This window comes from Phalacrocorax aristotelis, chromosome 7 (genome assembly GCF_949628215.1).
Source record: "Phalacrocorax aristotelis chromosome 7, bGulAri2.1, whole genome shotgun sequence".
Taxonomy (NCBI): domain Eukaryota; kingdom Metazoa; phylum Chordata; class Aves; order Suliformes; family Phalacrocoracidae; genus Phalacrocorax; species Phalacrocorax aristotelis.
In genome coordinates, this window is record NC_134282.1 from 12,361,807 (window position 1) to 12,377,761 (window position 15,955).

Sequence of the window (15,955 nt, forward strand, 5' to 3'; positions counted from 1 at the left end):
TCAGCCATTCTCTTGAGCCACGGCTTTCCTTCATAGAGGAGCCACGTTTAAAATTGCCGTTGGAAGGGAGTTGATGACAGAAATACTCCCATACTGCCCCTAGACGAGGTGGTGGTTTTTAAACAGGAACAACTGGAAATACTCTCAGTTAAGCAATAAAATTCAGGATGGTCAACTTCAAACTAGTATCAGTAGAATTTAGGTTTAACCTCAATTTAATCAGAAGAATTAGTTAGCTGTAACTCATTTAATTAGAGCAGGAAAAGCAAAAGCAAGAAATACAAAGAAAATACTTTTCCCCTTACACTTCTGTTTGTAAGAGGGGCCAAAAAGTTGCACTATGAACAACAAAAGGAGAATATGTGGGATAACAGTCTGATGTTGCTGGACCTTTAAATGAGGAATACTAACAACAGTGAAAGCCACATAAGGAGAGGCTCCCGCAGGGTCCTGACCCTGGGACCAGACTAACATCAAGGGTCTGCTGAAGAGGGAATCACCACAATGAGGCCGAGGTGAGGGGCGGGACTAGGTGAAGACTTAGTAGTCAGCCCTCGCTTAGCCCCCAGCCCCAACTGTACAAACTCCAATAATATGCCTCTGCCACTCCCTACAGTGCTTATCGGCTGCCACAAAGTTAGGCCTAAACTTAGGTCAATAGCCTAGACAGTTTCTAACAGAACACCCTCGGGGAAGTATTTAAACCAAATCAAGAAGCTGTCGCCCACTTGCAGCTGAACACTAATCACAAGCGCAACTCGTGGTTGGGGGTTTAGTTGTGTTGCTCTTTTAAATTACAGAAGCATGAACATTTTTGCTAAACCATGAGGCCTTCCCGTCCCCATCCCATCATTTCACTACCCAAACAGCCCCTGTTCAGCTTCAAAAGGCATAGCAGGGTATGCTGTGGCAATTAAGACTCTGGGTACAAAGATATGTTTGGACTAGGGGCTTTACACCAGCTCCAGCACATAAAATTGGAGATTGGGAGCAACTTGGTGGAGCCCCCTCTGAGCTGGCTCAAGACCCCCACCACCTTTGACCTTGCCGCAGACAGCTGGACCACCAAACAGGTCGTACCCTCCTTCCCCTGATCTCACATGTCGTCGCCTACCAACTTTTGTCTTATTATGTATTGCACTTACTCTGTGGGTTAAAATGACTTGCTTAAGGACAGTGGAAAATTTATTAAATTGTGGTCTATGTGAACCGCCTGACATCTCATCAGTGACGTGCGTTAATAAACAATCTGTCTCACTGCGGATAATAATCTGGGAACGGTGTATGACAGCTCCCACCTCACCCCCGCAGTTGTAGAGGTCACCGGGACAACGGTTTGGGTGATGGGGAATTGAAAGCACATGAAAAAGAAAGCACAAGGAATAGCTGCTTTGCCTCTCCTCCCTAAGGAACAACTCATTAAAAAGTCATAATTTCTTGAACTTTTATATTCTCTTTAACTTGACAAGTTATAATCCCTTGATATACAGCTAATAAGGTATCAAGTAGTTCATATCTGATTACAACTATTTTTCTTCAAACTAATTTAGTTATTCCGTTAGATTTGGTAAATAATAATTATTTAGAACTCCTGAAGAAAGCTCCCTAAATAAGATTCAACAAGTGTAACTGGTATAAAAGACTAAAACCTCTCTAAATACTCAAAAGCTAGGAAGCCTTCAGTAAAACTGGGAGAATGCATCTAGACATCCTTCATGCTTCTACAGTATCAAGACAAGCGGGGCCAGCCTCACCACAAGATAAAGCAAAGCTTCAAAAAGAAAATGGAAGTGCAGGTGACTTTTTTCTTTTACAAGCTCTTGATCTAACAAATACATACCCCCCTGATGCACTGTATTCCATGGAAGTGACCATAAGCCCATTTCTTCATGCAAATCTTAAACTCTCTTTAATATTTAATAAGACCTTAGATGCATCTTGAAAAGGAACACCATTGGAATAATCTCCCCAGGGAAGTGGCTGACTCAGCCACATTGGACACCTTCAAGAGTCGTCTGGACAGGGTGCTGGGCCATCTTGGCTAGACTGTGCTTTTCCCAGAAAGGTTGGACTAGATGATCCCTGAGGTCCCTTCCAACCTGGGATTCTGTGTGTGTGTGATATATGTTGGAAAAAGATAATGTGAACCAACTGGCATAGTTGCAGTCCATACATAATCTCAGTTATACAGTATGTATTAGAACTGCTCAATTTACGAGAGGCTTACGATATACAAATTTTGTATTATTTTTCTGTCTGCAATGCAATAAAAGCAATGCAATAAAGGAGGCAACGGGTTTTCAGACATACATAGCTTGTCCATACATGATTTATCTGGCATTAGCTTATTTTGTGATAAATAATATTCCTGCACAGGCACTCTTTGTCTACCCAAAACCTGTCACCTTCAGAGAAAAATCTTATTGCCAACATGGGTAAAAGCCCTGAGTTCACCTTAGCACAGACTAGAAACATTCAATTTAAAGCGAAAATGTACTGGCACCCTCCAAAACTATCTTACATTGCACTGCAACGCTGCTAACCAGTCTGCATGACCACTACTACCACCCTAGTTTTCCTGTTCGAGTGACAGCATGCAGGTGTCATTTCCACTGTTCAGAAGGCAAAGAATTCACACACTTGGGGTCACAAAACAATAATCGTTATTATTATAACAATTACTGCAGCAGCTTTGTCCCATACTTCTGCATCTTCCATGCTGAAGTCCTCAGTTTCTTTGGTCTTGGAAAAGCATGACTGGTCTTACCTTTTACTGGAATGTCAAACCAAATGAAGGAGTGGAGGTACTCCAGGGACCCATCCAAAGCTGTAGCAAAGGAAAGGAGTTATGAAGTAAAACCAACCAAATGGCAGAACATCAGGGACAAGAAGATCATGCATTGCTGGCAGCAATGGCAAAACCCACCACAAGTAACTTATATTGAATATTTGTAAGCAACATCATCATGCTGAGCACGTTTCAGACAGAAACAAGTACTCTTTAGAGGATGCCGAGCAAGAGGGATTTGCTCCAGCTATTCCAGTTAAAATAGGCCTTGAGCGACAGGAGTGCTACAGATCCAGCAGGCCTAACTACTACAAAGAAAACATGATCTTGACATTTTCTAGAAGCAGATTTTCTAGGCATTTTCTAGGACCAGAAAATTAAAATTTCAAGTTATTACTTAAACTGTATTTTGAATAGGTATTCTTAGGTGCATTTCTGTCGTGTGACTGATACATAGGAGCCTCTTCACTCACCCCAGGCTTCCAGTAAGAATTGAACTTCCCACTGACAGTGCTAACAGAATTCTAGCTGTTGAAATCTAGGAGACCAAGACCCAGAACTTGTAATGCATGTTTTTTCTTTAACTTCCCTTCCTTAGCTGTATTTTGTCAAGATGTATCGACCCTTCTACTGCCTCATCAAACTCTTATTTACCATTTTAGCTGCTTCCTTAGCTCTACCTTTTCAACAAATTTTAACATTATGAAAGCATTGACCTCAGGGTCCTCTGTCAGTTTGCATTTAAAGAAGAGCGAGCCCACTAATTTCTATTGCTCCATGGGTTGATGCAGCCCACATACATCATTCATTAAGCCTTGCCTGGAACTTAACAGATGGCCCACAATGAAAGCAATGGCCTTTTGGCCAATTTTGCTGCAATAATTCATCATGTGACCATTCTCAGCAGTTCCTCCTGTACTCCTGCCAGAATTTACCACTTTCCTTGAAGTCAGACAGAACCACATACAATGACGTCAGTTAATCTAGCATGTTAGCTTCATGGGTGATTTCAGTTTTAGGCAGCGATGGGATGTTTCTTAAGCAGTTCCACTCTTGCTAAATCATCCCGCCCTCACACTGCAAACTGTAGTACCAACACAGCTGTTCTCGTGGCTCCATGGCGAACTATCAGGCTGAAAAATAACACGGGGGAAAGAGTTTCAATCAGATGAATTCCTTGATATGGTTCACAATGCGGCAATACAAACAGTTTGGCATGATCCAGTGGGAACAAGTAATAAGTGACTGGTTAAGCCAGTATTTTCACTAGAGAATTGCACATCAAAACTGTGCCCACGTACGTGAGGTTTTGCATTGTTCCTGAGGCACAAGTGGTCCTTCCTTTCTGCCAGCTCTGCGACAGAAGTGACCTTCTGAGGTGGACTCCTTCAGGACAATTAAGTTTTAAGCCAAGAATTTAGCTGCCAAAGGCAGTGAAGTGAAAACTGGTGTACTTACTCTGTTACTGTTTCATTATTTGCCCATGCTTTTAACCCATCCTAAGTAATATCTATATTTGGAGGTGTGTAATGCATATATAATGAGATAATGTCCATCACCCTCCAGATGCCTCTTAAGGAACTATGATGTGGATTAGAAATGACAGAACTATGAATAGCTTTGAGAAAATAAGAGACCGAGTCCCATACCTCTGTGTGTGTGTGTATATGTCTGTGAGTGTCTGTGTGTACATGTGAGGAATGGTCATTTGTACCTAGAAAATCCAGGGCTGAACAGCTCTTTAAAAGAACATTGATTTCAAGGTCTGGAAATTCACAGGAAAAAATCTAAAAATAGAGAGAGGAAAACTGCCATCAATGAAGTTTAAGAACAAGGGAATGGATATACTAGAGGCTAAAGAGATGAAAAAAAGCACTTAAGAACTATTGTTTCAATAAGACCTAGACACTTAAAAAAACCCAAAAACAACAAAAAAAGGAATTAAGAAAGCAAGGAGAAGGAAAAAGAAAACATTTAAAACACAGAAAAATCTAGAAGAATGAACCATCTCAACATAGGCTTAGTGAACTCGGACATTCCAGCAGCCCACACCATTCTCCATTTGCCCTGTTGAGCTAAGTTTCATAGACTGACAAAGCATTTAAGCTGTTCAGATAAATATGTACCAGGAGAAACATCAGGAGCTAATAGTAAATGTCACATTCTATCCTCAATTAGTGCTATATCTAAAGCATGCATAGGTTACTCTGAAATAGATCACTCACTTGAACTGGAATCACGGTTCTTGCTTTACCCTGTACCCTCAACATGCTAAAAGTTGCCAACTTTGAATTTTATTGCTGTTGTTACTGGCACAGAAATTACATTTTGGCTTTTGATTACCAGCGTCTATCTTTCTTGCCATTACACAGAACACAGGACTAAGGGTGATTGTCACCCTTCATAAAGCAGTGCTGATGCAGTAACATTTACTGACCAAGTTTTATCAGAATATTAAGTTTTAATGAAAAATGTTTCCTCTGTCCTTTCAAAAAACAGCAATCAGGTTTACTGCTTGCACTTGATGACACTGTGACTCCTGTTCATTTTGATTTGTATTGCCTTTCAAAGCAGAAAAGAAACAGGAAGTTTGTAAATTACAGAAAAATAAGAGTAAACACCCCATCAAAAATTGGCAGCAACAAGGAACTGTTGTGGGAACCACGGATTCTTTCGATAATAAACAACAGCCACTTACCTCATGAGAGCCGATTCCTCGAAATATATATCAGTTAGGCTCACTATTCATGGGGTCCGCATGCACCTGAATTTGGATTCTTTTGCCCAAGAGTGTGTATTCAGAGTGCCCTTATGCCCTTGGTGTCACAGTGTCCCCTTTCCAGAGACAGAAAGAGAAGAACATAACTGTCTCTGAGTAGTAAGGAAGGCTGATAATGGAATACATATGGAGATCACATCTCAAAAAAAAAAAAAAAATCCCTTACTGTAAGTAACCATTCCTTCTTTTGAGATTCCTTACTCTGAGGGGTCATCTATATAGCAGTTCAGATTAACTAAACTGAATTGAACAAAAGTCACTTAATTTTTGAACAGGAGTGTCCATGCAAGATTTATTATGCACAAACTGATATATTTTAAAGTTATCCCTTTACTTAATTTAATTTTCTTTAGTGATATATATTGAGATGGGAAAAGTAATGAGGCAGAACTTGTCATGCAGGATAACTTCATAGTCCATTGGCTAATAACTTGAAGACATCTTAAGAAATGCAAGATTGTGTCTTGATATCTTCATGTTGAGTAATAGGACTTGAATGTCTATATCAGCAAGACTGTTGCTCTGTACAGAATATCATTAGACAAAGGTGCAGCAGCTGGTCGCGTTAAGTGTGTCCTCCAATTCTTTATGCTAGTTGCTTTAAACAAGCCAATCCACACAATCTATGAGAAGGAGAACATCTCACTACGTGAAAAGCTGGTGCTGCAGTTGGCAAAAGACAGATCCTAACGAAGTTCGTAACTCACAGCCAAAGATAACTAAGAATTACCTGGCACGACTACTGTGTTCATTATGCTTTCAAAGGAAACAAGAACAGTTTGAACATAATCTTAGAGATGACTGTTCAAAGACAACAAAACTCAGCACATAGCATAAATACACAATACAAAGGTGAAGAAATCTATTTACCCTCTCTAAAATAAGGGTAAAAATCCAGTAACGTTAATTTGGCAATTTTTAATGTAAAAAACCTGCTATTACTGGGGATGAGGAAATCGAATTATGAAATGTAACTTGCCATTTGCCTCTTGAAGAAATTGAAACACATTACACTGGTTTTGGTGCAATTTGTCATTATGCTTCATTCAGAAGCCTTGTTGGAAATGAGGTAACTGTTTTTATTCTACTCTAGCAAAAATCTAAGCACAATGTTTTGCTCCAGCTACAGAAAAAGGCTTCACATTAGGGTGTCAAATATTTCCAGGTAGCCATGGCTCCTCCAATTTTCCTCCTATTTTTTCAGCCCTCAGCTGTTCTTGCACCTTGTTAAGAACACCTAAGGCTGGAAAGTAATCTTACTGCCTTTCCTATAGCTTTTTTTTTTTTTTTTCCTTTAAATCTAATGGGTGACAGAGGCCAAAGATATTTAGGAAGACCAGCATCTAGTTACAACCTTTTAAATGGAAAGCGACCAGCCGCCTTTTTAACAAACTTCTTGGTTTTTAGCAAACTAAGAAACAGCTCAGAGGTGGGCAGCTGCTGCTTCTAAGAGTCACGGAAATTGGGCTTAATGAGATTTAATTTATATCTTAAAATTTTGGTTTGGGGCATACAGAAATTCCCACATAGTATTTGGAAATAAAACAGTGAAAATAAGTAATGTTTCTTGTTTCAATATTTAATCCAAGCAGACACAGACACAATTTATAAAATTATTCTATTGCATTAGAGTTTTATATAGCATTTTTTATGAATGTTTTTCCTTCAGTGTATCATATAGTCAAATTTTAAAATATCTTCGCACAGTCCTTTGTGCAACTACATGCTAAAAATCTGCAAATGCACACTTAACACTAAACAGCACAAAAAATACATTCTGTATCCATCCATATGCAAATTTAAAACATTTCACTTGGCAGATATACAATGAAAAGTTATTTTAAAAAAATCAGAAACTACAAAAATGCGCACATAAAAGTCTTCCCTTTTGGATTTTTAGTAAAATACTGCTCTGTATAAGATCTAATGAAAAACTCCAGTGCTTACAAAATACTTTATATATATGAGGAAAAAAAAGCTTAAATTTCTATCTGTATGAATTAAACAGAATCACCTTGTTAAAATATAAAACTGAAATCACAGGGGACATGGCATAGGTCAATGCAGATGTTACATCTTCTAGGACATGTAAAACTGTAATTAACTGGGCACCAGGCAGTCAGTATCACAGAACATATAAACTAAAAACCAGGGACTAATACAATATGCAGCAGCTACAGAATTAAGTGTTTAACCAGCTATATATACTAAATGTAGCAATTCTACTTGAAGAGGGAAAGTCTTAGTCTGAAGTAACTAATAATAAAAATTGCTGTGTTTACTGGTGTTAAGAGTATAGGGTCCTTCATAACTTTGTGTCTAAAAAAGCTGCATAAATTGGCTATCCTGATATGTCAAAATTCTGTGATATAAGAATGATACATAGTCTCATCTCCATCACAGAATTTATAAACAGATCTTTTCTCTGTTGATCAGATAATTCATACCCGATATGGGGGCTAACATCTGTGTCTCATAACTAAACTTCACATAAACACTTGTAAAATATTGGCGTGTCAGCATCGTGTCAGTCTCGTGTTGCTCATGACAATAGATCACCAAAATGTACAACTTTCCCTTCACAGAATATGGCTTCAAACCCTCTTGAGACTAAATGGCTATAAAGAGAATAACAAAATCAAAATCAGAGTATTTTAAGCCTGTATATAGCCTATTCTGCAAGGTTTGTGATACTAAGTAAAATGAAATAAAATTTCTTAACCTTGTTTTTACCTCTGTGATCCTTTTTATAGGGCTTGCTGCTATTCTACAAATACTGCTGGGGCAACAACTTTTTCAGAGAAATCAGTATTAAAAAAAAAAAAATCCTATAACATGGTAAGAGTGTGAAACTTGGTCCTACACGAAGAAATGGAGGCAAAGGACAAGGTAGGGGAACTGAAAGAAAGTCTACAGACTTGCAGATCCAACATGAAACCTGTTCAGAGGCAACAAAATGAATCACTTAAGTATGCTTTATTTCCAAGCTTCCTGGGCTTAAAGGAAAAATATATTTTCTGGAACAGATTAGAATAAAGAAGAAAAACAGAATTTAAATCAACATCAGTAAGCAGCACCAACTGGGGCTTCAAATTTTCTCTTAGACTGAAGATTTCTTATTAATGTCAATAAGTACAGTACATGTGGGTTAAAAATAGTACAGGGACCTTTGAGCCTTCTTTTCTTCCTATATGAACTAAGAATGATCTTTTACTCCCTCCAAAAATACAGGTCAACTTTTTGTCTAAATATTCTTAGGGAACAAATAGTAACAGCTTCTGATAATTTAATTTTGCTACACAGCGCTTATATCACAAAGCTAAAAAATAAATATTAAAAGTCACTAGCAACAAAAAATAACCCTCCATACAGAGGGTTTTAGGGCACAGACTGTTAGAGGGAGAAATGGACTCTGAACATAACTCTGACAGCTATACTACACAAATGGACATCTTTAAACTCTGGCCATTCTGTAATTCAGAAAAAAAAACAGGATATCGCTAGCATTTCAGGAGGCTACGCAGATCTGTAGTATATATCTGTGTTATTTTATCATCAGAAAACAACAAAATTGATAATGCTGCTAGATTAAAAAATTAAATTTACTTTACCAAAGAGGTCTTTACTTCGCAAATATATTTTTTCATTCAATACATCCTATAAATTAATCTCCTTGAACAGATTCTGCACCAGCAGCCACGTTTTGCCACTCAAATACTAGAGATACAACAATACCTACATTTTGAAAGTTGTTAAGTTGTTGCCCTTTGGTATAAAACCTAGCAGTTCATAGTTAAAGCAAATTTGGCAGTTCCACTGTAGATAGGTTTTAGCTACACTGATTCAACTCAGAAGGGCCTGGAAAGCCAATATAAAAGCTGCACTTAAATCATTTTTCTTTTCTGTCTTATTACACTACTTAAAAATAAGCTAGAATACAAAATGTCATACTAAGCAATGTTTGATGCCCAACTTATTACCGTTCCATATCCCTCCCAAGACGCACGGCAATTCTGAATTAAGGTTGCCACTGTTATTGCTGCTTACCCAGTATAGTCTGTAAGCCACTGTTTAGAAAACTAGGCACAATGGATGGCATGGTAACCTTAACTCAGCATTTCCTGGCTTTTGCTAATTTAAGTCAAAGTAATTAAATTTTAACATAATTTTTATAGTTTTCATAACAACCTGAAAATCATAGCAAATAAAATGTATTTCATTCTATATTATACTTAAAGTGGCTGGTCTTTTTAATAGAGCTTTCTGATTTTTTTAAATGATAGAACATAACAGTGGGGGAAGAGTTAAAGATAAAATACACCTAGCTACCATATTTATTCTGAAGATTTTGGTGCGCCAAAATTGACAGCCAGCTTTCTTGGCTTTCGCTTGCTGGAAGTGTTTGGTGCTGATTTGTTATGAGGAACACTTGGAGTAGCCACATTGTCTTGAAATGAAACAGTGGATTGAGCAGCTTGAGGAGATTTTAAAGGAGCTGAAGAACTATCTTGCTGAATGTGGTCAGAAGACACTGGCTGTTCATTCTTTAGTGGTGCAGCTTGAGGGGAACTCTGAAACTCCTTGAGCTCAAAGTTTTTCTTGCTAGCAGCCCTTTTTTTAGTTACCTTTAAATTAAATAAATATTATTTAACAGAATGCATTCTCAAAAAACTGCAAATATTCCACTTTTAGAAAACATGCATAGAAAACTATTGTAAAAAACTGTAATACTAAATAGTGCTTCAGAGTGAGGATGATGTTGCATTCACCATGTAGACATATTTTTTACAAAAATAGAGTATTAAGACAAACCTGCCAATCTTACCTGCAGAGGTATAAACTGGTTGTGAGAACCAACTGGTATAGTTCCTGCAAGAGACACATTTCCTGGATAGGAGCCAGGATAATAATGTTTAGGCACTGGAGTTCCCCAGGACACCGGACCAAACATGTGAGATGATGGAGGCATTATATTAGCTGTGAAAATAAATAACTTTTAGCTCTCTTTCCTCAAGAAGAGAATACCAACTCCCCTAGACCCAATAGTACCCCAACTACATTTGTCTGCATGCTGTTTCTTTTTCCAATAAAGCCTCATATTCTTCATTTTCATTTGAAAATAGGTAAGTATTTATTTATTACCAAAAAAATCTCAAACAGTTCTGCTTTTACAGAACTACACCCAGATGATGGCACCGTTAAGAGCACTAAGTCACAGCATCTGCATTTCAGAGCACATACAACTTGGTCTTTGCATCGTTAGCTCAGTGAACTGTATTAGTAGAAGGTTGCAAGTTTAGGCCATCCTTTTGAAACAAGTCAACAATACAGCAACCCTGGGGAAAACAGATGTAGCAGCTGCTGTATGGGTTACTAGGATGCTGCTATAATGGTGCTGACTCATTAATTACTAGCTGTGAATGTGAGCTTTAGAATACAAAATAGACGGGAACCGGAAACACCACTGGGATTTTCAGCAATTTTTTGGGGGTTACTTACCATCCTAATGTTTGGCAGTGTACAACAACAGGATTGTGATGCAGCACTTCAGTGAAAGTTGGTTATAAACAAATAAAACACTAATGCATGGATAACCATACAGGGGGAAAAAAATAATGTAGAAAATCAAGGAAGAGATTTCTTATGAATTCTGGACTGAAGTATCAGCTTTGAACTACTTACTATTGTTTTAAAGGGGAACCCCCCCAACCAAAAAATCAACTAAAACTGAATGGACAAATACATTCTTGTTGAAAAGAAATAATTGGGAGATATATGATTCTTTGTATTGAATTAATGTGCACATTGATGAGAAGACGTTCGTGAACTGTTTTCAAAGCAGTTCAGGCATACAACTACATACATGAAGACCAAAAATGGGGCTTTCTTGAAGGCATTAATTTTCATATAAAGAACTATTACACAATTACAGGATATCATGACAATATTTGAAATGCGTACTAGTCAAATACTTACCAGGGGGTTGTGCAAATACTGGAGGAATAGATCCAGGTGCTACAGGAACTCCCAGTGGCTGATAATTTGGAAACACTGGTGGAGGTGGAGGCAAAGGGAAGTTTACTCCTATAGAACTCTACGAAGAAGGAAATGGAGGATTACAAACAGACAACGCAATAGAGACAAAGATTTTAAAAGGTTTTTTGCTTTCTCACCAAACGTTGTAAAGCAAAAAGCGCAGCTTTCTCCTTCGCTTCAGCTTCAGAATGACACTGCGGTCCATGAACCAACAAACCATTTGATAATTTTATGTGACAAACTGTCATGGTCTAAAAAAATGAGATAAGATTTTTAAGGGAATTTGTTCTGCTGACAAACAAGAAACTGTGAGATAGAAACAGAGGATTTGTTTGTTTTGAAAAAAGGCAACAAAAGGAGCTAAGGTTTATTTTTAGGTGGATTTCAGTGCTCAGTCCGAATGTTTAACATAAAACAATTGAAACAAAGTCGAGAACTTTAACTTTTGCAGAAAAAGCTTTTTACCTGTGGTGTTTTTAGGAAAGAGAAATCTGGTTGTGACATTCCAACAAGAGAACAAATACGACAAAGTTCAGAAACAGTAGACAGTGCAGGCTGTGCACAAGCAAAAGGGTGACCTCCAGTTTCTAGTGCTGGTGTGTTCTGAGGGCCTCCAGTGCTATGAGGCTTGTTCATATAAGCAGCTGACAAAAGAAAAAGAAGAAAAAGAAGCTGTATCACAAACATTTCCTGCACTGAAAGGATAGCAACATTGTTATTAGCAGAAAAAAAAAGCATATTCAATTTTTTCTGGTGTTTTCATATCTGATTAACAAAACCCAGGATTATACATAAAGAGATTTTTAGATCTGAGTAAAGAAGTAGAGCTGAAAAGGCGGACATTTTATTACTAGATTTTGAAAATCGGTACCATATTGTTAGCTAGGCTCTAAAATGCCACTACAAGGTGAAGCTCTGAACTATGAGCTGATGTCTAAACATACCCATTTTTTTTGTTTGTCTATATTGCAAGGCAGCTCCATGGCAATCCTGTCTACTAGGGGGAGCAGGAACATCATTTACTTGGGATTTCACTTCATTCCTTGTTTCCAGGTCAGAGCCATCTATCTTCAAAATCTCTTTGAGCATCTGTGTTCCTTTCTTTAAAAATAAAATAAACCATTCAGGGACATGATGGCATTCAAATAACACTACCACCTTCTTAACTGTGAATATCGTAATCAGTAACAAAATCTGAGTTTTTGTTTTCCTATCAGTTACATTTTATGAAAGCAGATAACAGCATCTTAGCATAAACAAATGTGTTTGTTAATGTTCTTTGAGAATAGCTAATGAAAAGCTCATCAGTATGTTTAAAAAGGCAGTATGAGGTTTCATGGAGTTTCTTTAAATAGAAGCATTGATGCTAAGATAGCAGATGCTAAATTGCGATGTAATGATTCCTACAGGATACAGACCATAGCAAATGATTGTGGTGACAGATGTTCTTCATTTGTAGCTCTTGCTTCCTTGGAATAAGACTGCGCTTCATTTTCTTTAGAAATTTTCAAAGAAGCTAGAAGACTTTCAAGTTCATTGTCCTTCTTAAAACAAACGAAAAAAAAAAAAAAAGTACATCAACTTAGTATATTACAAGCAGATGCAAGACAAGGTTATTATTAGTTTGAGATTAATTTTACGCACATTCAGGATTTTCTTCTCTGCGCTTGGGCAAACCACAGTCATGTCTGCTCAGAGCGTGAACAGATATTCAGACACTAAATTCAGTTTTGCACACTAAAAAGATGCAACTATTGACCAATAGAGAATTGATTTAAAGAACGATCAAAATTATACAGGCTTGTCTTGTACCTGTTATAAACATAAATTTGCACACAAGCAAACATGAATAACTGGAACAAAATGGACTGGAAACGTAAGCTATTCAAAGAGCACAAGAAAATCAACTAAATCCTACCTTTCCACCTGTACAGGGACCATCAACTGCAGCCTTCTGAATTACAGGCATGTTGGGGCTTTCATTCCTCTTCAAAAGTTTGACATTGTACTTATTCACACCTGCAAAATTCTGAAATAAACTGCAGCATTTATTACTGAATACTAATACTCCATTGCTCATTATAACGCAATCATATTAGAAATGCATCTGCAAATAGCTTTCACAAGCTAATATTCGTAGAAGTTTTCAGCTTACTGAAAGCCTAGCATTTCTGTTTTCCCATTACAGCATAGCTTTTGGAGTCTGAGAGAAATAGGAAAATCATTTGGTATCATCACCATATATTTCATGCACTCTCTCTCATTTTCTGTCTATAAAATCTCTAGAGAAAAAAAACCTCCAGAATAAAAATCTAATAAAAGAATCAACTAAGACACCAGTTAAAGGGAAATCTGTAAAATGATGAATCAGATCAGAGTAAAATGCAAAGAAAAGAATAAATTTACTCAGTACAGAAGAAATTACCTGTTTGTTTGATATTTTATTATGTGGCTGACTTTCACCTCTTGTAACTTTGGAATCTTCTTTAACTACAAAAGAATGCATTCTTTTGAAATGCTTTTAAAAACTGTAGTAATAATCAAGGCTCAAAAAAACCAAGTAACTCCATACAAGTACACAGAGTTGCATTAATTTCAATGGTTGCGTCAAATGTTTAATTCATACTTTATAGGTCATTTGGTGTATGCTTTTCTTGTAGGATAAAATAAATATGGAATAATAGATCTAATTTTATGTTCTACAAATATGCTCACAAGCAAATCTGCAAAGCCAAGCTGTGTTTTTTTTGTTGTTGTTTTTATATCAGATAGGTGGAAAGTCGACATAATGCAGAACAGCTTGATTAAACGGTTCAGGATTAAGTGTGTAATAACCTAATATGCACACCGGGGGCATTATCTGACAATAACAAATGCAATATAGTGTTCATAATAAATTACTATAATAACTACAAAAAGCACAACAGGCATTTCAATGAAGATCAGATAAAGCAAGTAGTTCTCCTGAACAAAGTTTCTAATCATAGTACTTACATTTTTTATATGGCTCCTGTTTTCTTTGCTGACCTTTAAAGCTGCTGTCATTGAATCCTGGCTTATAGAGCTGATTGCCAGTTCCCAGCTTGATTTCCTGAGGTAGAACTGCACCCTAGGATTTCAAACATCAAACTTTAACCAGAAAACTATGTATCTATCATTTACATAGTAGTCCCGTATGATTACCTGCTTCCAGAGCTATGCATACTCTGTGTAACAATACCTTCATCCAGAGGATTTATTTGTAACATTAACTAGGAAGTATTCAGATGTAATAAACTAATGTATAAAATTAAATACCTTCATATTTTGAACCCAGGGATCTGTTTAAAGTTTATATACTAACCTTCTCATGCACGGTTTGCTGAATGTGGTGAGACTTCCCAGAACTCTGCAATGATTGCCATATGCTGCAGAATTCATCATCTTGCTTACTCTGTGCCTGACAAAATACAAAACAACACCCCTAAAACATTCAGCAGCTATAAACTCAACTTTTGATCAGCTAATCATATACAAAGACATTCTGAGAACCACAAGGTCCAAGTTTAACAGTGCTCAGATGACAGAAATTTTCATACTGACACTAGTAGAACTTGCAGGTATTTAATTTATGAAATACAACCCACCACAACAGCCTATTTATGTAACAACTCTTCCTAAGAATCACTATTAAACTGAAATGAACTTAGTTTCATTTGAGATTGTTTTTGTTTTGTTATAATTAAACTCAGATGATAATTCAAAATGGTTTAAAAAGCATGCTCTCATACTGGTAGTATTCTTAAATTTTATTATTAATGCCCTTTTTTTTTTAAGGCTTTATCAATCAGGCTCAGTCACTTCATAACATTACAGTTACGTTACCACAGAACTGAAGCCCAGCTACGTAAAAAACACTTTTGAAAATCTAGAATCTAAACAAGGATAACACAGGATATTATACACATTCAAGAACTGGGACAAGTTCTGCTCCCATCTGTATCTGGACTAAAACATGTAATGTACTAAAACAAAGCTGACTGTTAGTCATGAGAAAAGGACACCCATTTGAAATAGGAGACCAAAATAAATATTGAGACATTTGGGTCCAACACTAAATGAATCAGAACACTCACTTTATTTTTCTGATTGCCAGTCAGAAATGATCCTTTCTGTGGTGAGTTAGAGTTGCCCTGATTTTCAGCCCTGAGATTGTAATGCTGTCTTCCATTCAGTTGCTAAATTATTAAGAGGGGAGAAAAAAATCACAAGCCTTAAATTTTCTTTTGGAAAGTAGTTTTTCTTGTATAGACTTAGAAAGCATGAGACAATTCTTCTCTAACACACCTACAGCAACATGAAGTTACCCACTA

The 15,955-nt window shown here is 37.0% G+C and overlaps 1 protein-coding gene and 1 long non-coding RNA gene across 5 annotated transcripts in view; both read right to left on the reverse strand.

The window, feature by feature from the left end:
* Positions 1 to 2,646: 2,646 nt before the first annotated feature.
* Positions 2,647 to 5,653, reverse strand: LOC142059779 (uncharacterized). Its single transcript, XR_012661514.1, has 4 exons — positions 5,487 to 5,653; positions 4,503 to 4,575; positions 3,756 to 3,921; positions 2,647 to 2,827 (listed from the first exon to the last, which is right to left on the reverse strand). It is a non-coding gene; the product is annotated as an uncharacterized LOC142059779 (long non-coding RNA).
* Positions 5,654 to 7,125: 1,472 nt separating this feature from the next.
* XRN1 (5'-3' exoribonuclease 1) overlaps positions 7,126 to 15,955 on the reverse strand; it is a 37,175-nt gene continuing 28,345 nt past the window's right edge. For 3 of the 4 annotated variants that reach the window (XM_075098846.1, XM_075098845.1, XM_075098843.1), the window contains 12 exons: positions 15,719 to 15,820; positions 14,947 to 15,042; positions 14,598 to 14,712; positions 14,029 to 14,093; positions 13,522 to 13,632; positions 13,022 to 13,147; positions 12,548 to 12,704; positions 12,069 to 12,247; positions 11,741 to 11,854; positions 11,544 to 11,661; positions 10,393 to 10,544; positions 7,126 to 10,192 (listed from right to left, as the gene is read on the reverse strand). In XM_075098846.1, the coding sequence (XP_074954947.1) occupies positions 9,902 to 10,192; positions 10,393 to 10,544; positions 11,544 to 11,661; positions 11,741 to 11,854; positions 12,069 to 12,247; positions 12,548 to 12,704; positions 13,022 to 13,147; positions 13,522 to 13,632; positions 14,029 to 14,093; positions 14,598 to 14,712; positions 14,947 to 15,042; positions 15,719 to 15,820 (1,626 nt within the window). In that variant the 3' untranslated portion in view covers positions 7,126 to 9,901. The remainder of the gene's footprint in view (positions 10,193 to 10,392; positions 10,545 to 11,543; positions 11,662 to 11,740; positions 11,855 to 12,068; positions 12,248 to 12,547; positions 12,705 to 13,021; positions 13,148 to 13,521; positions 13,633 to 14,028; positions 14,094 to 14,597; positions 14,713 to 14,946; positions 15,043 to 15,718; positions 15,821 to 15,955) is intronic. The other variant, XM_075098844.1, reaches the window with a different exon arrangement.